At 36.7% G+C, this 23796-nt stretch overlaps 2 protein-coding genes across 4 annotated transcripts in view; one reads left to right on the forward strand and one right to left on the reverse strand.

The window, feature by feature from the left end:
- Window positions 1–11062, reverse strand: part of MARCHF5 (membrane associated ring-CH-type finger 5) — a 49709-nt gene extending 38647 nt beyond the window's left edge. Inside the window, exon 1 of the mRNA XM_039871737.1 lies at window positions 10700–11062. Within this exon, the coding sequence (XP_039727671.1) occupies window positions 10700–10734 (35 nt within the window). The 5' untranslated portion in view covers window positions 10735–11062. The remainder of the gene's footprint in view (window positions 1–10699) is intronic.
- CPEB3 (cytoplasmic polyadenylation element binding protein 3) overlaps window positions 10935–23796 on the forward strand; it is a 165525-nt gene continuing 152663 nt past the window's right edge. The window contains exon 1 of one of the 3 annotated variants that reach the window (XM_039871733.1): window positions 10935–11060. The gene's annotated coding sequence lies outside the window, so the exon portion shown is untranslated. Of the gene's footprint in view, window positions 11061–11111; window positions 11347–23796 lie in introns of those variants that run through there. The other 2 variants (XM_039871734.1, XM_039871731.1) reach the window with 2 other exon arrangements.

Genomic DNA, 23796 nt, shown 5'->3' on the forward strand with positions numbered 1-23796 from the left:
AAAAAGATGGGCTTATAGTTTCTCCAGAACTTAGAATGGAGGGGAAAGTAGAAATTTGTGCTTTAATGTATAGCACAATTTCTACTCTTTCTTAGAAACAAACAGTAATCCACACTTTCTATGGAATACTCCTCCTCCCTCCGATACCATCTATGGATGTTATAGTTTAGGCAGTTAGTCCTCCTCCATCCCCAGCTTTAGGAAGAGTAATCTTTAGATTGGTTTAAGGGGTATCCCATCCCCAAGATTACAGTGATTGAGAGGATGTGCCCATAAAGCTGGTTTTGTCAGAGTGAACCTCAGAATTTTTGCTGGGAAAGTTGGTACACAAACTTTCTCTTTTCTATTGGGCTTGAAAGCAGGAAAGTGTGAGACAAAATAAGGGTGTGAGGCTATTGCTGCCAGGAGAGCCACCACGTGGAGCCTAAGGAAGCCAGAGGAAGCTGAAAGATGGAAACTGATGGCTTTGAGACATGGATCAAACTGTGCTTAAAACTAAATATACTCTTGCAGTGTTCCATTACATAAACCCATATATATACATATATTTTTAGCTTAACCAGTTTCAGACAGATTTGCTATCATGTGCAACCCAAACAATTTTGATAGTGTGAGAAACCAGATATAAGAGATGGCCCTAAAACAATCATTTAACTCTAAACTCTAAACAACTTTTATAAGTACACATAGTATTTGTTGTCAACAGCTTTGTTTCCTATTGACTGAAATTTGAGTGGAAAAGACTTAAATAAACCTAATTCCCACTACTACAAGTACTTTTCTATTTCTATTTCTCACACTGGGCAAAATATGCTCTTCTAGTTCTCACACTGGGCAAAATATGCTTTTCTATTTCTCACACTGGGCAAAATATGCTCTTGATTCTGCTATTGCATCAGGTCATTTCTTGGATAAAAATAGCCAACAAAGTTAAAACCAAATGTTTTGAAATTAATTTTTACTGATAATGTCATTATATTGGCATTTCAGGATCAATATAACAATTCTGCTTTAATTCAAATTATCATATATTTTAATATGACTTATGAGATGGCAATTTGAATATCCATAAAAGGTGAGAATAATTAGTTATTTTCCATTTGAAAGAACAAAGCCAAAAAACTTTCAAAGTCCACACTGGAGAAGAGTTGTAATTTCTGACCAAAATCTTAAGAGTTTCTCTTTAAGTCATTTTCCCCCTCGTTCTTTTCCATCTTCCAATCTCTCAGAAAGCAGTGTTCCGTGTGAATGCACAAACATCATCTGAGAACTTGCTAGAAATGCAAACTCTCAGGCCCCACTCCAGATTTACAGAATCAGAAACTCTGGAGGTGGGACCTGATACTACATTTAAAGATTTTATTTCTAATTTTTTTATTTTAAATCATTTTTCTTTTTTTTGTGGTAAAATACATTTAACATTTTATCATCCCAACCTGTAAATACACAGTTCAGTCTATTAAACACATTCACATTGTTGTGCAACCATCATCACCACCCATCCCCATTACTCTTTTCATCATGTAAAACTGGAACTCTGCACCTATTAAAAAACATCTCCATTCTCCCCTTCCCCCAGCCCTTGACAAATTCCATTGCACTTACTGTCTTTATGATTCTGACTAATCTAAGTACCTCATATAAGTGAAATCATTCAGTATTTGTCTGTTTTTGTGACTGGCTTATTTCGCTTAGCATAATATCCTTAACTTTCATCTACTTTGTAGCATACTACAGAATATCCTTCCTTTTTTAAGGTTGAATAATAGTGCACTGTATGCAAATATTACATTTTGCTTACCCATTCATCAGCTAATAGACACTTGGGTTGTTTCTATGCTTTAGCGATTATGAATAATGCTGTTATGAATATGGCTGTATGAATATCTCTTTGAGACGCTGCTTTCAATTCTTTTGGGTTTATACCCATAAGTGGAATTGCTGGATCACATGGTAATTCAATTTTTAATTTTTTGAGGAAGCACTAACATTTATGTTTAACAAGCCCTTTGGGTGATTGTGTTAAAGTTTGAGAACATCTGTTCTAGCCTTTATTTCTTTTTTTCTTATTTCTTCCCTTTGTCTTCTCAAGTCATCATAAAGTAGAAATGAAATTTCATTTTACATTCAATTTAAACGTTTTAAAATTATTTGGTTTTTAAGAACATTTCTTCTAAGGGAAACAGCTGATTAAATCAGAGGAAAAGATTATGCGAGTTCAGGATATTCTAACTGGTTAAAGAACCCGGGCTTTGGAGCCAGATTGCCTGAATTCAAATCCTTGCCCACCACTTATACATTTAATGACAGAATCTCTTCAGAGTTTTAAGGCAGGACTTCTCAATCTGGGATCCATGAAAAACTTATGGAGATTGGTAAATTCGGATGGGGAAAAAATTATATCTTTATTTTCGCTAACCTCTAAATAAAATTTTATTTTCCTTCAATGGTGAATGTAAGCAAATCATAGTAATATTAGTATAGCAATTAGAAATTAGAACAGTGACCAGAAATTTTCATATTACTTTACAGCTATGCAGATCTCCAAATAACAGTTAGCTCATTGCTAATTTGAGATTAGTTTTCAGACCCACCATTAGATCTTATATTAAAACCCATAGTACTAATGTCAGGTTTTTAATACTTTGATAGCTTTATTTCAACACATTTGGTTTCATTTGATTCTATGCACTTTGTTTTATTCTTTCAAAACATCCTGAGAAGGACCCCATACACTTAACCAGACTGCCCAAGGTGCTCTAAGCATAGAAAGATTTTATGTTAAAATCTAATATGAAGGATTAAACAAATGATCATGAAACTGTTTAAGAATTGTCTGACACATATTTAACCACCAAATGAACACTAGCAATAATGGCATTGATAAAGATGAAAAGTGTCAACTTTACATCTATGTCTAGATTTTATGGATGCATTTTCTTACCTAAATTAACACATAAAACAATTCTGCTTGGCACCCTGGTATTCAATAGAAAAAGTCCTGGTTTCCTAACCAACTCCCAGTTTTCCATAGTCCATCCATTGCTTAAGACATTCATTCAAATCCTCTCATTTTCTTCCACCCTTCTTGTCCTTCCACTAGCTTTTCTAAATGCCTCTTGCTTGCTTCTGTACACACTCATGATTTACTTTCACACCCTCCTACCAGCCAAGTTGGGGCACATTAGTGTACAAAGTACATAAATGTAGATCTGGGAATTATCATGATTGGTTCAGTGATCAAAGAACAAATCACTATTATAACGTAGAGATAAGAAAGGAGAACTAGACAAAATTAAAGAATATTACTTATTCCTTAAATGTACAGTCTTACTGGTATTGGTAATATCACTAATCTGTATATATAACATGCCACTCTTTATAAAAGATTAGTCATTGAATTCTACATGACTTCGATATAATTTTAAAATTATAACTTTTCCCCAGCTATATATCCTAATGGTAAAATTTATAAAATTTATAAACAGTTCAAGGAATACATGGCTTGGTTGCCTTAAATCTAAGATTGTTCAAGATCTCCTGAATCAACTTGAGTATCTACTAAATACATTATTTGATGCCGTAAGAAACAAATATATGCATAGAAAGATCACATGAAAACTATCACATAAAACATTAAGTGCCAAGAAAAGGTGTTAGAGACCATATGTAACACAGAAATGTGATGAAAACAATAAGAAACACAGGATGAAATAGCTGAAGTTTCATAAAAAGGAGAGAACTACAAATGATAATTCAAGTTGGACTAAGGAGTGAAAAAAATAAGAGTATTCAAAATAAGAATAATAGCATCAACAAGTTCAGAGATAGAAATGAACATGTGGTCATGGACAATTCCAATGTGGTTGGAATAGAAAGATTTTAAGATAAAGATATTACAAATCAGTTGAGAAAGGATGGATGACAAAGATAACCTTACTTCATAGGGTTGACTTGTGAGTCTCCACTGTTGATATGATAAACTAAGTTAATTATTTAAAAAGTATGTGGGGAAAAAAAAGGGGGGGAACTTATCAACAAAATAGTTTCTCGCTGGAACATAAATTAACTAAGCAAGATAGATATGTACACAGCTGGCAGTAATCTATCTTTGCAGATTCAAATTGCAGGTGTTTATTTTGGATTATTAGAAACATCTGGGAAACCATAGGCTTCTATTCTAGAGATCACTTTGATAAAAACTGGAGTGTAAAAGAATACAATTCCAGGATACAGGAGAGAGCAATGAAACAAGCTTTTAAATTCCTGCTGTTCTATTATATATGGTGCCTTAACAATATATTTGCGTGATTGTTGTATGGTAAGAGAATACTTTAGTTTAGAACATGCTTAAAGATCCATACTTTGGTTAATGGAAGGAAGATTCCATTTAACAATGCTTGCTTTGTCTCAGGATTAAAAGCATCATATCCCATGTATTCTGGAGTAGGAATTATACCAATAAGACTAAAAATTTCTTTGTTCATCTAAGTTGACTGGAAGTATCTAGATTCATCAAAGAGATATAACCACAATCATGATATATTAACAAAGGGCAAAGCTGAAGGGAAATATACCACAATAAAAGGAATTATTTATTGACATATATCCATCCTGTGCCTTTTGTCTATGATCTTAATAAATTCTGCAAACATAATTATTTTTATCTTAAATAAGTAAGGAAACTAAAGCCCAGAGAGGTAACATAATCTGTCACAGCCTCATGGTTAAGTAGAGGCACTGAGGCAATCTAGGCCTTGACTCAACTTTTTTCACTGCACCATGCTGCCACATGCATAATGTATTCTAATAAAAATTTCCATTTCTCATTTCTTAGGAAATTGTAGCCAGTACAAGAAATGATGTTTCATTTTTGCTAGGGTACTTTTAAGCAGTCATAAGCTTTCACCAGGGATTAAACCCATTCCAGTCTATTCCAATGTGCCATATAAATACTATCATCTCTTATCATCTTATGCATTATGCAATGTAAAGAGTTGGGAGGCATGTATGTATGGCATGTAAAGTACTGCTAGAAAAGGTGAAAATTATTTCTGGCAGAAATAGTTAGAAAAGCTTTCTAAATAAGGCAGAACCTAAGCTGGGTCTTGAAGAATGAGTAGAGCTTTAAAAGACAAGATGTTGAAAATAATACCTCGCATTTAGAGGACAATGAGCAAATCAGTTTGACCTGGGCAAAAGACACATACTTACATACTCATTCTTAAAGAGAAGTAACACTTTAAAAAGGTAGTTGGTGCCAGCCCCATACTCAGTGTCTTGAACATAATAGGAAAAACAATAAATGTGATTATGCAGGGTCTTGAAGGCCAGGCTCAAGGATGTGAACTTAATAAGCAATAAGAAAATACAGGTTTTGAGCAAATGAGATGATTTTTAAAATGGTGTTCTATGGAATTATTCTAAGCACTGATATGTCAAAGAATGAAAAGACACTGAGATTCGACAGTGTTTCCAATGTATCAGGTCCTTCTGGAGAAATAGGATAGGGAATAGTTTCTGTTGCCAGCGAACTTCCAGTTGAATGTGTAAGGTGGTGGTGGTAAAGGGTGAGTGTGGAAGGCTCTGAGACATGGAACAAGTGCATTACCATATTTACAATACAATGTGATATACTATAATGGACGCATAAAGGTTCTATGCAAACACAGGAAGTAATAATAACTCATTCTGTCTGAAGGAGTTGTGTAATGCTTCAAGGTGATATATGAGCTGCATTAAAAGATGGGTAAGAGTTAGCTACATGTTAAAAGAGAAGTTGTCTAAAGCAAACATCAGGAGATTAAAGAGCAGGATACATTCAGAGGACAAGGAAGTGGAGTATGGTTAAGGTAGGTTGGGGTTGGATTATATTAGTAGATCTAAACCCTTTCACTGGGGTCTTAAAAGTTTACAGTTTACCCTATAGGTGATGTAGAAAATGGCAGATTTTAAAACATAGAAATGACATGATTATACTTATGTCCTGGCTAATTCTCATTAGCCAGGACATTCTGTAAGTCAAAGTAGAAGAGAAAAACTGGAGTCAGAGGCAGAAGAATCCACGATATTTGATAAGCAAGTAGATTTAGGTTTTACAGCTGGTAGACTAGAAGAAAGGTCTATCAAAGACTAAAAATTGGGAAGTCAAGATAAGTAAAGCCAGGGAAATATCAGTAGTTTAGATAAGGTGCTATTAATACTGTGTATACATAAGTGGAAATGTCTACTAGGCAGCTAGAAATGATACACTAAAATGTGGAAAGAGATAAGGAAAAAAGACACATCAAATAGAAGTGCAAGTGAGATAAGGGGGTACACTTTTCAGAGAATAATGATTATGTGCTGAAGATTGAACCATACTTAAGTAACTGAATGGAGTAAAAGAAAGGTGATACATAAGGAGGGGGAAAGCACAAGATAAAGAAATAGTATGGTATAATAGAACATAGTTTGAAGAAGTTAGGGGATATTGGCCATCAGTTTCATCTTCATTATATTAGACATTAGAACCAAGAAAAAAAGTCATTAGGTTTACTGATTAAGAAATTATTGGTGACCTTTAGTATATTTTTAGTAGAGCTAAGAATAAAGGGGAATGGAAGTCAAATTATAAGGAGAAATAATAAAGAGAAAACAAAAACCTAAAGGTCATTAACGGAGGAATGGATTTAAAAAGAAGAATGATATGTTAAGATAATGAATATATATATTCTTTAATTGTTGTATGTCAGAGTTCAAAACAATATTTAAAAAAGCAAATGTAGATTGATTTAAATTTTAGAAACAAAAACAAAACTATTTATTATATATACTATACATACAAGCATTAAACAAAGAAGACTGGAAAAATATAAACCCATTTATGATAGTGGAGTAGAGATGATGAGATGACATGGGACTGGGGATAGTCCCATACAGAAGAGATAAAGGGGCTTTATCTGTGAAGTTTCCATATTTTTACATATAGATGGAAGCAAATATAACTTAATTGCTAATGGTTTTTAATTCCAGGTATTACTCTGTAATTGTCAAAATGGGATAGAGGTGATTAAGGAAAAGATGTCAACTAAGAGAATGAGAAGTTGCTTTAATGGAAACTAAGATGATTATATAAATCAGAAGATAAATATAGCATGTTCCCAGAATACTGTTCATTCACCAAAGGGATGTATATCTGCAGTTGATAATATCCTCTCAAAGTGAAGATTCTAAATCACTTTGTATTGCAGAAGTGGGGCAGGGAGCAGATTATTTTCCTTGCTTCATCTGACTATTCGGGGAACACTGGCTACAGTTCCTGCCTACTCACCAGGTGCAAGTGATGCAAAACAACCTCAACAAATTTCTGAGTGTTTACTGTGAAGATAGGGTACATGAAAGTCATTTCCAGAAACATTTCTTAGTAGGCCCAGACTTTGAACCGAAGGTCCATTCCTGTAGTTTGTTAGAATACTCTTTGTATTCTCTATACATTTAATCTGAGAAATTTGAGAAATATAAAATGAGAACGTAAATTGTGATATAGAACAGATGTCTCCTGAAAAAAGTGTGGCAATGAAGGAAAGAAAAACTGACCAGGGTTCAGAAAGCCTAATATAAAGGGTTTGAGTTTATAAATGGTTATCATTTCGGGGCAATGATCTGTGTGACCCCAAATCATTAATAACACTTGTAAACCACCCCCTTTCCCATTACCCTCAAATAACTATTTACCCACAGCAATTTAAAAAGCTCAAATAAATTTACACACAACAGTTGCTTACTGTTTATAAAAATGAAAGGCAAAATCTTTACATATACTTTCCACCTACAAATACTACAATAAAATTTATCGAGATAAATAATTGCTAAATTTAGTTATTCACAAAAGACAAGGCAATTTAACTTGTTATTAAGTTGCCATTAGTTTAAAAACCCTGAAAGATTAAGTGGTATAAACTGAACATACCATGCATGTTACAATTAAACATAATCATTTATTTGAGTTTATGGGACACAAACCTCACTAGAATTTAAGCTCCATACGAGCATTTTTGGTTATGTTCACTACCATGTTATCAAGGGCCTAGAATGGTACCAACCATAGATAGGCACTCAATATTTATTAAATTCAATAAATACAAATGTTTAATAATTAATTCACTATAAAATACCTAACTTTTAACCTATAAGAAAAAGAAAAATATGTGTTACACACATTTCTTTAGTCTTCTCAAGGATAAAACCAACATTGAAGAAATAAACATATGCACAGCTTTCAGAGCTAAATTCTGTGCCTCAAAAATTGCTACCCAAAGACCAAGCTGGGGGGAAGCCAAATTCATGGCGAGAATTCTGGGCCCTAATAGGCTGACATATTTTAGTCTATTGGGCTTGTCAGTATCCTTCAAATGAACCCATCAAGTATCTTTGTGTTCAACTTGCATATCGGCATGTTCAACTTGCATATCGGGCCAGCCCAGATTAAAATGGTAGCAAATATAAAGGAGATGGGGAGAAAATTGCCACAATGATTTGTTACACTAGAATCTTAAGTACTGTCTGTGTGCCTAACATATGAATGACATTTTATTGTTTTATAAAGTACTTATATGTATTCTTATTTAATGTAACCCTGTGAGATAGCATCTTCTCATTTTATAAATGATGTATAGCCTCAGAATTTGACTCCAAAGTTGCATAGCTATTAAGTGGCAAAATGAAAACTTCAAGATTTGTCTCTAAATTAGCACGTTATTTTTTCACTAAACTGTATTATCTCTTATCATGAAATAATCTCTTTAAGGTTTAAGGTAGTGGTTTTCAACCACATCAGAAACATCTACAAAGCTTTTGAAAATATAGATGCTCAGGCCCCATCCTTCAGAAATTTGTGATCTAACTGGTTTTGAGCCAGGCATCCAACCATATTTTAAAATGCTCCCCAGGTGATTCTAACTTGAAGGCAGGTTGCCAACTTTTGACTTAGACAATAAAGATCTTTGACTGTTACCTTAAAGCAAAACCAAAATGTACAGAAGATGAGTGTAAGCCAGTATTACAGTATGTGCTTCAGTGAATGCAGCCAGAATTTCCAAGTTTCTGTTGAGAAGTTTTAAATGTCTTACTAGTATGTATTGGCCTTTCACTCTTATGGAAATCTCCAAGGAGCATATAAAAGCCAAGTCAGCATTTGAACATAAAAACTTTTCTAAGAGTCACCTATGTAAAAGTGAAAGCAGTAGGCCCTCAGAAGAAAAAATATTTAATTACATAATATTTAATTATCCTACATTAGAATAGAGCAGGAGGTGGTCTCTTCTAGGCATATTTTAGTAGTCCTATGCAGTTTACCAGTATGCTAAATTGTAATACAAGAAAAACCCAACTAGACAACTGGGGAAAATGACAAAAAAAAAAAAAAAAAAAAGAAGTCATGCATTTGTTTACAAAACAAATATTTATTAAGACCTACTGAATACCAGGCTCTGTTCTAGGATTCAAGATAAATAATAAGTTTCTGCCTTCAAAGAGCTTCTAGACTTACATAAAAAAGGAGTAGCCAATATAATCTGACCTGAAAGATGACCTCAAGGTCAGCTGTATTAATCACTGGGTCACCCCAACTGAAAAAGTCAGTAACATGATTTCTATTAACTTATATGTCTCAAAATTCTAAGCTCCAAAGGAAATATCTCACTCTGAGAGATGTATTCTTGAGTGATTTGTGTTCTGGGTGGAGCAGATCCAAATAGCGTTTAACTGGATATAATTTTAATTAAGGGAGGCCTTTCATTTAATAGTTTACAGATGGACATTTACTCAGCACAAAGAGCAGTACCACTTGCTGAATCGGGTGGCAAGTAGTCCATCGAGTTATAAGCAACCACAAACATTATGTATTAGCCTTTAGCACTGGCTAAGTCTGGAAATTGACCTGGCTAAGAGGAAATAGGGGATTAAGGCTCCGAAAACTCTTGAGATAACCCATGGACTAGAATTTGAACAGCAGAAAACGATGCAGCCAATTTCACAAAAAGTTTTACCGACTGGAAAGCCACCAGGAACAGGTAACTCTGGCTCCAACATAAGATGAAACTTTCTCAGTGAACTCAACGAGTTGTAAAATATGCTAAGTGTTCAATGTTGGACGCATATGGATGTTTTCCATAACCTCTACTCTGGTCTGACCGTTAATGCTCCCTTGCGGATACTCTGACAGTGTATGGGGGGTGGGGATGGGATGGGGAGGAGGAGGAGGATGAAGCAAGCCTATTTGTAGGCTTTCCAAAAGAATGCTTATCCTCGGTTTTGGAAAGAGTCTTAAAGTTGTAGGAGGATCATTCCCCCTGGAAGATACTCTGGTTCTTCTTGTCAGTGACATCGCTGACAAACACGTTATAACATCGTTTGGAGAAGGGGAGGGAAGAGAGTAAGAAATAGAAAAAGAAACTAATTTTGCGGGTTAACACGCAAAAAGGCGTTCCAACAAAAGGAGACGCCACTCTTTAAGTTTCGCTTTAAGTCTACACACCCAGGCCGCCGCCTCTGTCCTCCCCCAAGTACGGACTCCAAACTTTCTGCCCCTCACCCGGCCCCCAGGTCGTAGAACTCCTCCCCGCACGCCCGGCTCCGCTCACGAGAGCCTCGAGGACGTGCGCGGGTAGGGCCAGAGCGACTGTCCGCGGCTCGCGTGCTCCCCCAAAGCCGTCTATACCTGTCCAGCATCTGCTGTAGGGCTTGGTCCGGCATCTTCCGCGGAGCCGGCGCACTCGCGCCCTGCCAGTGGACTCGGTCAGGGCCCGGCCCAGGGACAATAGCACTGAGAGGTGGCGGAGTAGGCCTCAGTCTGGCAGCAGCCGCGAACCCGCCACCCAGTCTCTCCCGGCGGCTCCGCGAGCCCGGCAGCGGCAGTGCGCAGCCTGCGAGAGTCCGGAGGAGGCGGTGGGGAGCGAAGAGGAGGAGCTTGGGGCGGGGAGGCGACGATTGCGGCCCGGGTTCCTGCCCGTCGGCCCGGGGTTCCGGTCCATGGACCGCGGGCGCCGAGTTGCTGCCGGCGGAGGAGCTACCTCTGTGAGGTAAGAGTCACCGCCTCCGTGCGCGCCGGGGTCACGACGCAAGGCAACCCAGAGCAGCCTGGGAGATGTAGTCCTCGGACCGTCCCCGCTAGAGGCTGCACAGCCCGCCCCGACCACCGCCGCGCCCGTCGCCGCCCGGCCGGCGCCCTCCCGTTTCCTTCCTCCAGGGGGGAAAATGTCCTTCGGGCCGCTTTTCAGGAAGCAGCAGGATGTGCCGCTCCACTGTCAGTAGCAACAAGGTCAGCCCTCCCTGCCTGTTTCTTTTCTCGTCAGCATTTGCTCTCAGGTGGGACAGAGCCAGGTGAGGGGAGGGGGCAAAAGGGCCATTTCTCTTCGGGGTCCTCAGCCCCGGCCGTGGTGTCAGCGCTTTCTGAGCCCTTGGCTCTGGGGCCAACCTTTGCCGCGTCTGAGCTCATCTGGGGAGTTCCACAAACCCCGCAAGGGGTTTGATGCTGTGGTGCGTGTGGTTATTCCTAAGGGGGCAAGTGGGCACGGGCTGCGTTGATCAGCTGGTTCTCTCCCGAGACTCTCGGTGTGTGTTCTGGGGTGGAGGCTGGGGAGAAAAGATTATTCTCTCCCTCTCTAGGAACCTTCTAAATTGTGCCTGGGCTTTCAAAGGCTTGCCTACAGTCTCCAAATGGAACATGTTCGTGAATAAACAGCTCTTGCTTACTCAGCTGTAGGTCGTCAGGGGTATTTGTTTCTCTGCTGCTGCTGGTCACTGTTAACCGTTTCTATTCGTCTTGCCGCAACCTTCAAGCAGGTGGATGTGTGTGTGTGTCGGGGTGGGGGATCAAAAGAGAAAAATCGTAAATTTCTGGTTGAGTTATTCTCTGACGCTCTAGGGACAGCTTTGGCGGGAGGACAGAGCTGTTGGCTAAAACGAATGCGTCTTTTGGACGACCTGTGGCGTTCTCTAGTGCTCTGATTGGTGGGACCTCTGGTAGTTTCCCCTTGATTATGCCTAATTTCTGCCGCAAGATATTTGATTTTTTAAAAAATTAAAATGTGTTTTAAGCTTTTTTTTTTTTTAATGTAGAATTTTACAGGCAGCCCTTAATACTGCTTAAAGTTTGCTTCCTGAGTATATTCGAACTAGAGTGTACATTGCTGGGGGGAAAAGAAAACAAAAATAACATGTGACCAGAAGTTTATTTGACTTCCAATTTATGAAAGGCTTTGGGAAATTACATGAGGAATTATAATTAATGTTTCATCTTTTTCTCCTGAAATGAGAAACAGGCCCCCTGCTAGGGGAGGGAGTAGGTGTTTAATTTAATAAGAGTGTTTGATTTTTTTTTTTTAAGAATTTCTATTGCTCCTCCTATTGCATAAGCCCTCCCTTACTGTGCATTTATCTCTTAGGCGGTTGTCAGCTACAAGCAGATGAATATATACATACTGCCCAAAAGAATAGAATTTGATTGACATATTGATTAAGTAGGCCAGTGCAGACTCAATTTAGTTTTATGATTTACATTAAAAGGAGTTCTCACCTCATCTTAGAATTTCTATTTGAACCCAAAATTGTAAAACAATATGCATAGTTCTGTTGATAGCAAAACTGTGTGCAGATTAACCTTATTATTTCTTTTTTAAAAAAAGGATATTAACATTTTCATGAAAATTCTGTTTCCTGGCTGTGTCAAAAAATAGAAAAATTTTGAAATAGAAGAAAAGAAAATGCTGTTTTTCATCTTAAGTATGATTAGCAGCTGACCTGGTAATATCACTCTTTAGTATCTACCCAAGAGAAGTAAAAACATATGGCTACAAAAAGACATATGCAAATGTTCATAGCAGCATTATTCCTAGCAATCAAAAAGTGGAAACAACTCAAATATCCCATCAACTGATGAATGAATAAACTAAATGTGGTATATCTATACAATAGAATATTATTAAGCGATAACAAGGAATGAAGTTCTGACACATGAGACAACATGGATAAATTTTAAAACGTTTTGCTAAGTGAAAGGAGCCACAAAAACCACATACCGTATGATTCCATTTATAGTAAATGTTAAGCCTAAACAAATTCAGAAACAGAAATTAGATTAGTGGTTGCTTAGGGCTGGAAGGGTTGGAGATAAATGGGGAGAGACTGCCAGTAGACACGAAGTTTCTTTTTAGGATGGTGGATATACAACTTTGTGAATTATATCTCAATTTTAAGGTAAAACAAATTAGATTATGGTGATGGTGGCACAGCTCTATAAGTACACTAAAAGAAATTGAATTGTACACATAATATGAGTGAATTTTTTGGTATGTGAATTACATCTCAAAGCTGTTAAAAAATGTAATTAGCTACATATAAAATGTTCATAAGGACATCTAAAGAGAAACAGATAACTGACAAAGTTTTATTATCTAACTTTAATTTTAGTATTTTTAATTAGTATGAGCAAAAATCATGATTGATAAAACTCATGAAATTCCTTGCATTTGAAACGGTTGACATATATACCCCGAATTGCAATATCGTCTGTTAATTTTGTTTTTCTTGGTTCTTGCATGTTCAAATAAGACTCAGAATAATTGGAATTATAATTTACTCTCTGATTTTGAAGAAAAATTTCTTAATTACTTAAACCTTAATCTTACCCGCCCCCCAAAATGAGTTAAAATGCACTCCTGCATTTTACATGGGGTTAAAGGTTTATGACAAATGATACTCAGCCAAGAGAATAACAATGTGACTACAGCCAAAAAAAATTTTCCTCAGTGATATGTTTTGAAATAGAAATTAATCTACTGAAAATATTTAAATATTCTTCAAAGTTCAGAGGACAAAAACAAGGATCGACAGTGTAGAGTTATCCTAAAGAGTTATAGAATATATTAATAATTTGGTAATGGATTTAGAAATACCTGAGTATGGAACTGCTCTAAATGTCAGGAAATTTAAAATTGTATATTAATCTTCTCCCATCACACTTGTTTTGAACTGTCTGCCAAAATGAATTCTGAAGGTATTCCATAAAGATGATATAAACTATCCAGCTTCCCTTAAAGGTGAATTGTCAATTGCAGGCCACAGAAAGTTCTTCATTAATTCATTGAGCAGTTGTTTCTAGAGGACTTAAGTGATGATGTGCCTGGTACTCCTGTAGCAAATTAAACTATAACTACCCTTCAAGATATAACTACCTAATCATGCTTATATTTTAAAAAATAAAACAAGGTACTTACATATGCAATATTATGTAATCACACATGGCAGCATATGATAAAGTGCCAAATGAATGGCATAGAAATAGAGCGATGTAGACATGTAGAGGAGACAGTTATGGGCTGATGCATTAAAGAGAGCTTTGTAAAACAAGGGAAATTTAGTCTCTACCTTGTAGCGATGGGAGGAATTACGTAGACGAAGAAGTAGAGAAGGATCTTGGGTCTGGATAAGAATGAAAAGATATAGACAGAGAAGTTAACTTTTGTAACTAGAACTGTAGGTCTCTCGAGTAAGAGTGAACAGTATGGTTGACTGGTTAAGTAGAGCATAGTTAAAAGTTAAATATCTTTCAACAAATATTTATTGAACAGGCACTAAGCTAGGTACTGGGGATACAATAATGAGCAAAACAGCACAGTTACCTTTGTGGAGAATAATCACATAAATACATCTTAAAAATTACAAATGTACATAGTGTTATAAGAGATTATAAGTAGGGATTCGATCTAGACAGAGAGGTCAGATCAAAGGTTTTCTCAGCAATTATACGTTATGCTGAGGCCTGAAGAAGAGCAGGGGTTAACTAGATAAAGGGAGAAAGGAAAAGCTTCACAGGCCGAAGAACAGTATGTGCATACTGTGTAAAGGAAAGTCCTATGATGAATAGGAGAAACTGGAACAGACGAGACTTGGGGCAAGATGAGACCGAAAGGGTCACTCAGGTGAGACAGATCATGAAGAGTTTCGAAAGCCAGTTTTAGGAATTTTGCCCTTATCCTAGAATCCTGCGAGGAGGAGTTTAGACTTAAGAAATCTACTTCATTCTGTAGGAAATAAGTTAACTTGTAGGGATTCTTAAGCCTGATTCAGTCAGAGAATTGCCCTAGAAATTCTGATCCATGTGCCTTGTAATTGTGCCCAATGAACTTTTGTGTGTGTGTGTGTGTGTGTGTGTGTGTGTGTGTGTGTGTGATGTTTTAATCACCAAGTTCCCTAAGTGATTATTAGATCAAAGTTATCTCTGTAGAAATACTGCAGTGGTTGAGAGCTTCAACTGAAACCTAGGTTTGGTTCTTAGCATTGCCACTCAAAAGCTCAGCAACTATGGGCAGGTTATTGAATCCCTTTAAGCCAAAGTTTCCCCCTCTCTGGGGGAGAATCATAGAACCTACCTCATTGTGTTACTGGGAAGATTAAATGACAAATTTTATTTAAATTGTTCAGTATAATGCTGGGCACATGATTAAGAGCTCTATTGGTGTTAGCTCTTAATTATTACTAAAAGTTCTTGAGAAAAGATGAGAGTGATTTAGGGGAATTCATCTTGCAGTGATATACATGTGTGAATTGGAAATAAAGATGTTAGGTCTGGGCTAGGTCTCAGTAACTTGGCCATGGTCAGTAACTATTTTCAAGTTTGCTTTAACACAGTTATCAGTTCTTGAAGATCCTTAGATAGGCTAAGTAGTTCTCCAGTAATGTCCATGGACCTCTCTAAAGGACTTTTATGGGGAGATTTTGGTCCCCTGAATATATTTTACTGGTAGCATCTACAGGATTACTTTGAATTGACAGAGGCTTCACTGGCCACTTGTAGAGGGCAGTCTAAAACCTGTCTATCTTATTTGCTACTCAGAGAATAGAATTCTAATGGAATGGATATTTATAAAGAGTAAATAATTTTACAAAACATCATCATCCACTAATTTGCCTTTTTCTTCTCATAAATATGTTGGAAGACCCATTTCCTTTCATTATTCCTGCCTAAATTCCTCCCACTTAGTTGTTTTTCTGGGATATACAGTGATGTGTCAGGGTAGGTAAAAATCACAGGATAACACACCGCATATTCCTTTTTGTATGTTGTTCTAGGAGTATCAATATTATGAGAAAATGTATATGTAAAATTATTTTCCCTTTTAAACAAACATGGATATCATTGAGCAGCAGTTCTCAAACTGTGGTCTACCAGACCCCTCAGGCTTCTTGAGAACCTTTCCAGGGAGTATTTGAGGTCGAGACAATTTTCACAAAAATACTAACACATTATTTGCCTTTTTCACTGCATTGCATTTACACTGATGGTGGATGAAACTGCTTGTACCTTAGTATTATTAAGGCATTAGCACCAAACTGTACTCTTGGTTATATATTCTTCACCACCACACACATGCAGTCAAAACAAAAGTTCACTTAAAAATCCTTGATTAAGCAATAAAAAATATTTTATTAAATCTTGACCTTTGGATACACATATTTTTAATATTCCGTGTGATGAAATGGGAAATATACACACTTGTGTTGTATCCAAAGTGTGATAGTTGTCTCAGAGAAAAACACTTACATGATTGAGATGCAGGCTGAACTTGCTGCTTATGGCACCTATTTTTACTTGAAAGACTGACAATCAAAATTCTAAACTTTTGTGCTGCAAACGATACTGTAAAGAAAGTGAAAAGACATCCCACAGAATGGGGGGAAAGTTTGGAAATCATATAATCAAAAAGGGACTGATATCTAGAGTGTATATATAAAAATTTGTTGTAACTTAATAATAGAAAGACAAATAATCCAGTTAAAAAACAGACAAAGGATCTCAATAGACATTTCTCCAAAGATATAAAAATGGCCAGTAAGCACCTAAAGAGATGCTCATCAACATTAGCCATTAGGGAAATGCAAATCAGAACCACAATGAGATACCACTTCACTCTCACTAGCAGGGCTATAGTAAAGAATAATATGTTGGTGAGAGTGTGAAGAAATTGGATCTCCAGTACACAGCTGTTGGAAAGATAAAATGGTGTAGCCATTTTGAAAACAGTCTGGCAGTTCCTTGAAATGTTAAACAGTTTTCATATGACCTAGCGAGTCTACCCTTGGGTATATACCCAAGAGAAATGAAAACTTGTACATGAATGTTTGTAGCGGCACTATTCATAATAGCCAAAAAGTGGAGCAAACCAAATGTTTATCAACTGATGAATGGACTAAATGTGTTACGTTCATACAGTAGAATATTATTCAACAATATAAAAGAGAGAAGTATGACACATGCTACAACACAGATGAATCTTGAAAACGTGTGCTAAGTGAAATAAGCCAGTCCAAAAGAGCACAGATTCTATGATTCCATTTATATGCAATGTTCAGAACAGGCAAGTCCTCAGAGACAGAGAGTAGATTAGTGGTTGTCTAGTGCTGAGGGAGATAGAATTTTGGGGGGTGACAATTAAGGTGTGCAGGGGTTTCTTTTCGTGGTGCCAAAAGTATTCTAAAGTTGATTGTAGTGATGATTGCACAACTCTGTGAATATACTAAAAGCCACTGAATTGTACTTTTTAAATGGGTGAATTATATGATGTTCGAATTACATCTTCATAAAGTTATTTAAAAAAACACAACAGATAAAACCTTAAAATCCATTATTAGTAGACTGATTCAATAACTAAATACATATCTATATAATATTATATAGCTGGGCTATTGAAACAAATGATATACTTCTATATAGAGTAATGAAAAGTTACCAAAGACATTGTAGCCATCAGTTAGGATTTTTGTTGTTGTTCCACAGAAATAAACTGTAGCTAATTCAGCACCCCTAGGGAATGTTTATTGATGGAGGCATTTTTTATCGTTACACTAGGGGATGCTATTGGCATCTGTTGGGTAGAGAACAGGAATGCTGCTAAATATACTATAATGCACGGAATAGCCCCTTACAACAAAGAATTATGTAGCCCAAAATGTCCATAGTGCTGAGGTTGAGAAACTCTGAGCTAATTTAAGCAAAAGGAAATTCATTGGAAGGGTATGGATGAGCTCACAAGATTGAAAGTAAGGCAGGAGAACCAGGGCTGGAAATAGTCAAGAAAGAGCTACCCTAGAGAACCTTGTTAACAGGAACATTCCATGCTCTCATATGGATTCGGAATGAACTCCAACTGTTTTTATTTTGCTCATAGTTCAAAATCTAAGGAGGGAGCATCTAATCAGTCTTCTTTGCCACTTGAATAAGGGTGGGCAATATACCTTTAATGAAGGCAATTCCTCAAAAGCAAGGACATTCATTAGCAAACACTTATTGACTATTTACTTATATTCCAGGTATTTTTTATGTACTGGGGATAGAGTAGCACAAGAGAGACAAAAATATTCTTGTGGGGCTTATATTCTCATGATGCTAAATCAGGGCAAATCTTAAAGAATAACTTAAAGAAATTAGAGTAGTTGCTAAACACCAAAACCAATAAACACTACTTACATGTTAAATGAAAAAAGTAGGGAGTGCATTCTATCTATAGTATTATCCCATTTACTTTATTATTATTTTTAAAATTAACATGTATATGTGAGGAGATTTCTAGAAAGATAAAAGGAAATATATATTATTACCTCTGGATGGTGAGACTGAATATGGGGGGAGGAGCCCACTTTTCATTTTATCCTTTTATGTTTTCATTTTTCACCATGAGCATGTATTTTATAGTTTAAATATTTTGAATTAAATTTTAAAAGAAAAAAATCTTGGTTTAAATGAAGGATGATTAAAGGCTTTTCAAAGTCACTATTGTGGTGTTTTGCTTATTATGGAAAAGCAGAAGAAAAGAATAGAAAAGAAAAGAAAGAGAAAGGAAGGAAGAAAAGAAAGAACATGTAACTGGAAAGTGTGGCCTGTAATCATTCAACGAATATTTATTGAACACCTAGCTGCTTTCAATTCTTTTTGGAAAAGGTGGAGTATAAATAAATAAAATATCAAGCAGCAGCCACCCATGTGTGAGGCACTCTGTGAGGTGCTATATCTGGGAAGGGTTTGAAACTTGAAAAAGATCTAACCACTGCCCTGGGTGCTTGTTGGCTTCCACTTATTAAACACCTAACATGCAGCATGTGCTGAGCCCTTTACACACATTATTTCAAATCCTAACAACAACCCTACCAGATAGGTGTCTCATAGATGAGAATTGAAAATTGGAGAGATGAAGTCACACTAAATAAGTGGCAAAGCTGACATTTGAATCCTGGGATAGCTGACTCCACTGCAGAATAGTGTATGAATATGTGACTAGTTAAATAAAATAAAAAAGTGATTTATTATAAGAGATATCACAGGACTACTCATGATTAATTTTTGAAGAATTTTACGGATAGGTAACTCAGGAGCTCAGAGAAGGGAAAAGAAGTTGCTGCACATTGGAGTGGTCCAGGCAGGCTTCTGTGGAGGAATGGTTTGAATTGGGTCTTGAAGGAGGAATATGTTGATATGTAAAGAGGAAGGCAGAGTGTCAGCCTTTACTGAATGCCTGCTTGAGGTTAGACGTCTCACCTAACCCCCAAAGCCCCATTTGAGAGGTGAGGAAACAGAGGCCTCCTCTTACTCCCACCCTTGTCAGGAATAGGCAATTAATAGGTGTTCATTTTTGGTGATCTGACAGATGCAAAGTGAAATTTCATTGTTATAGTCAAATGTTTACTTCTACTTTATACCTTCTGGGTTTTACGTCTTGGGTAAGATGAATTAATGATAGAGGAGAAAGTGTACATAATAAACTAATAGATCAGGACACAGTCTTTTGGGAGTATAGATATTACTGTATCTATAATTAGTTTTCCCTACTTAGGGAGTTTTAGGCCTTTTTGAGGACATTACATCTAATCTGAAACCCTACAGCTGAAATCTCAACTTGGTAAGTCTGAGGAAGATCACCATTCTATCATTTATTCAACATCATTTCTTGAGCTCCAACTATATACCAGATACTGTAGGAGGTATTGGGGATACAAAAATGTGAATAATACATTGTTACACTGTCTTTTCCACTGAGTTGTTTACAATTTAATGGAAGAGACATCTAGTCATATACTTACAATGTAATTACAGTGAATGCACACATTCCCAGAAACCTAGCAGTCCTCCTTGAGTCATCCTTCTCCCTTACCTCATACCCCTGTCCTTTAGTCAGTCACCAAGTATGGTCCATTTTCCACCTAAATATCTCTCAAATTCATTTGTTTGTTTCCATTCCCCTGTCTTCACTTCAGTCCCATTGGCTATCATCTCTTACCTTGGACTACTTACCAGTCTCATCACTGATCACCCGCTTCAACTGATTTGATGATTGGCCTCTCCAGTCTACTCTTTCTTTCTTTGATTCATTGAGTAGAATGACCTTTTAAGAAATGTAGAACTGATCATGTTACCTGCTTAAAGTGCTTCTGTGGCCTGTTTAAATCCTGGTGAGAAGGAGCCAGTAAAAAGCATAAATTTAGCAGTTTGGGGAAAAGGAGAATAATCCAGAAATTGTGATTTCTGTAATTTAAGCTTCATGAGGGTAGAGATGGGACCATACTTGTTTTGTTCACTGTTATATCCCCAATGCCTAGCGCAGAGCCTAGTCCATGGCAGGTATTCAGTAAGTATTTAGCAAATTTAAAAAGAGAGAGAGAGACTTCTAAGGCTAGAATGAACCCTGTGATGTTTGGAATTGGAGGTATCAATATAAGCTTATGATTTTATAGATGCATAGATAAAAATACACAGATGTGTGCATACATATACCTTCTAGCTCTACCTGCTGAGAGGGCCTAAGACAATGACTCCACAGAATAATGAGTATACCTAGTGCTATCTCCAATAAAAGGAACTAGGGATCTTTGGAGAAATTAATTATAGACTAGAGCAAAAAAGTACATGAGCCTGAAACATCTGCAGTGCCAGAAAGTAGAAGCGTGCTCAAAAAATGTTGGGGCTGTGTCAAAAAGACCTAGGAGTCAACTTGAAGAGACCCTAATGGTCAAATCAAGGACATTTTGAGTAACATAACAAATAATAATAGTAATGAATTTTAACCCATAGAATGAAATATGAATTCATGAGTCTATACTAAAAAAAAAAAAAAGAATAAACGGGGGGGGGGGGAGGGGAAAATTCTTCCTTATAGTAACATTCCAACAACATAGAAAGGTTGGTGAAAATAGCGAATCACCACTTGCAAACAAACACCACAGGAATAATTGATACAGGCAAGCAAGAATCATTAATGGATGCTAAAATTAGTGGGTGAAAGTATGTTGAGAAACAGGATATTCACATAGTCAGAAAGATATTGAAGTAGAAAGGGAAAAATAGTAACTTTATAGTGGAGAAATCTGGCAGATTCTACCTTAACCAAGTGATCAAAGTTAATGTCACCGCAGTGAGACAAATCCACATCATGTTCCTTCTAAAATGTGCACTAAGGAGGACACAGCATCACCTTTGTGGCATTATTACCAAAAACGTGTGACCTGAATTTATTCATGAGGAAACATTAGATTCACCGAAATTGAGGGACATGTTACCAAATAACGGCCAGTTCTCTTCAAAAGTGTCAAGATCATGAAAGACAAAGACTAAGGAACTACCCCATATTAAAAGAGACTAAGGAGACATGACAACTGAGTATAGTGTATGATCCTGGCTTGGATTCTTAGAAGGAACATTAGTGGGCCAATTGGTAAATTAAGGTCTATAAACTACATAATAGTATTGAACCTATGTTTATTACCTTGATTTTAACAATTATACTGTAGTCATCTCAGATATTAATATTTGGAGAATGTGGGTGGAAAGTATAGGGAAATTCTTTTTTTGTAACATTTTTGTAATTCTGAAATGATTTCAAAATGAAAAGTTAAAAAGTAAAATAAAACCCCACTTCTTATGACTTGTATTGCACTTGCTTAGTTTACCTAGCTACCCGCTCTCTCTGGCTTCCAAACTGAACCCTGAGCTCTAGCATGCTGGCTTCTGGCTTTCTTCTTTAGTTCCTTGACTACACCATGCCTCTTCCTCTTCATATTGGAAGGTAGAAAGAAGCATGGTATTCTCTTTGCATGGAACATACTTCCTTTGAACTTTATCTTTTTGTTCCTTAAGGCTCAACCTACTTATTTTAGAAAATCCCTCTCTGACCCCCTAATCCAGGTTCCAACATCATATGGTTTCATAGCATCTGGTACTTTTTCATAGCATTTTTATCACAACTGCCATGAAATTACTTATCATGGAATTGACTACTGAAAGTCTCTCTCACTCTCTAGAAATTAATGTTCATAAGATATGGAGGGATTGTAATGTCTTCTTGCTCAGTGTTATTTCCCTAAGTGACTTACACAGACTGTTAATGACTATTTGGGGAATTAATGCAAGTCATGCAATGGAGAATGCCCCCTCACCCCCAACGACTTGGATAAAATTGGATGCAGGAGATGTTTTAAGTTTGAGGAGATTAGGACCAGCATTGGTGGCAGTGACAGAGAAGGAGAGATGAAGGAGTCTTATCACAGAAGGAGTCACAGGACTTGATAAGGGAGAAGGAAGAGTAAAAATGACTCAGGTTTAATCATCTGCTGCATAGAGACACGCAGTTGAAATGGCACTTGAGTCACTTTTCCAGCAGTATTTTTTTAAGTATGTTTCTAAAATATTTGAACATGAAGTCTGTTTATTTTTAATAAAAATGCTACATGCCCATGGCGAAATACTATATTACATGGTAAAACTAGTATTTTAAATGAAAATACTAATTGGCCTGCTAATGAGTATATTTGGCATACTAAAAATCACTAGAGAATTTTAATAAAAATTCTACATGTCCATGGTAAAATGTAATGTGCCCTGGCAAACATTAAACAATAAAAAATGACTATATGAGACTATCAGAGTTTCTTTCTGTAGTGAATACTATGGTGCTCCAACCCAAATCCTCTCTTGATTGCTAATGTACTCATCCCTTAGCTGCTCAGAATTTTAGTTCTTGATGGTGTGAAGCTTTGTTTTTTGCTGGGCATTTCCTTGGGATTCAGGGTTATACATCCTAAAGTTATGCTCTCAGGAGACCACAGGCAGTGACTGGCTGAATTGAGATGCAGAGACCCAGATTCCGTGCTTCATTTGAGGACATGCCTGAGGGACCATCCCAGCTCCCAGAGCTCATCACAGGATCTGCTGAGTATTCAGTTGCAATCACACTGGGGAGTAGTGTCTCCCTCTGACTCTTCCTGCCTTCCTCATTTCATTGCAGATGTGTTTGTCAGTTCTGTGCTGACCCAATAAATCATTTACATGCAAAACTTGGTCTCAGAATCTGTCTCTGAGGAACCCAACCTTTGACACTATCTAATCTGTATACTCTCTAAAGATTGCCATCACGGAACCTCTTAGTGTGTGTCTGGGTTTTTGTTTTTATTTATTCTCCTCAAGCTCTTTTAAAAAAAATTCTTGACAAGTATACAAAAAATGTGCGCAAATTAAATGTACAGCTTGATGAATTTTCAAAAACTCTCAACAGTATTTGTATAGAGAAAGAACAAGAAAAGAGTTGGGATAGTGTGACAACCACCTACATTCTCCTCATGGGGAGAACTTTGTGGGGGCTGTTGCCAAGGGAAGTCGGAAGTTTCTCAGATTTTAAGAAAGCAAACAGTTATCTTTTGGTTGACTGCAGTGCACTTTGAAATGAGAGGAACATTCTAAGTATGCTTTATAATACATATAGGTGAAAGGGGGAA

This window comes from Pteropus medius, unplaced genomic scaffold (genome assembly GCF_902729225.1).
Source record: "Pteropus medius unplaced genomic scaffold, Ma_sr-lr_union100, whole genome shotgun sequence".
NCBI classification, from domain to species: domain Eukaryota; kingdom Metazoa; phylum Chordata; class Mammalia; order Chiroptera; family Pteropodidae; genus Pteropus; species Pteropus medius.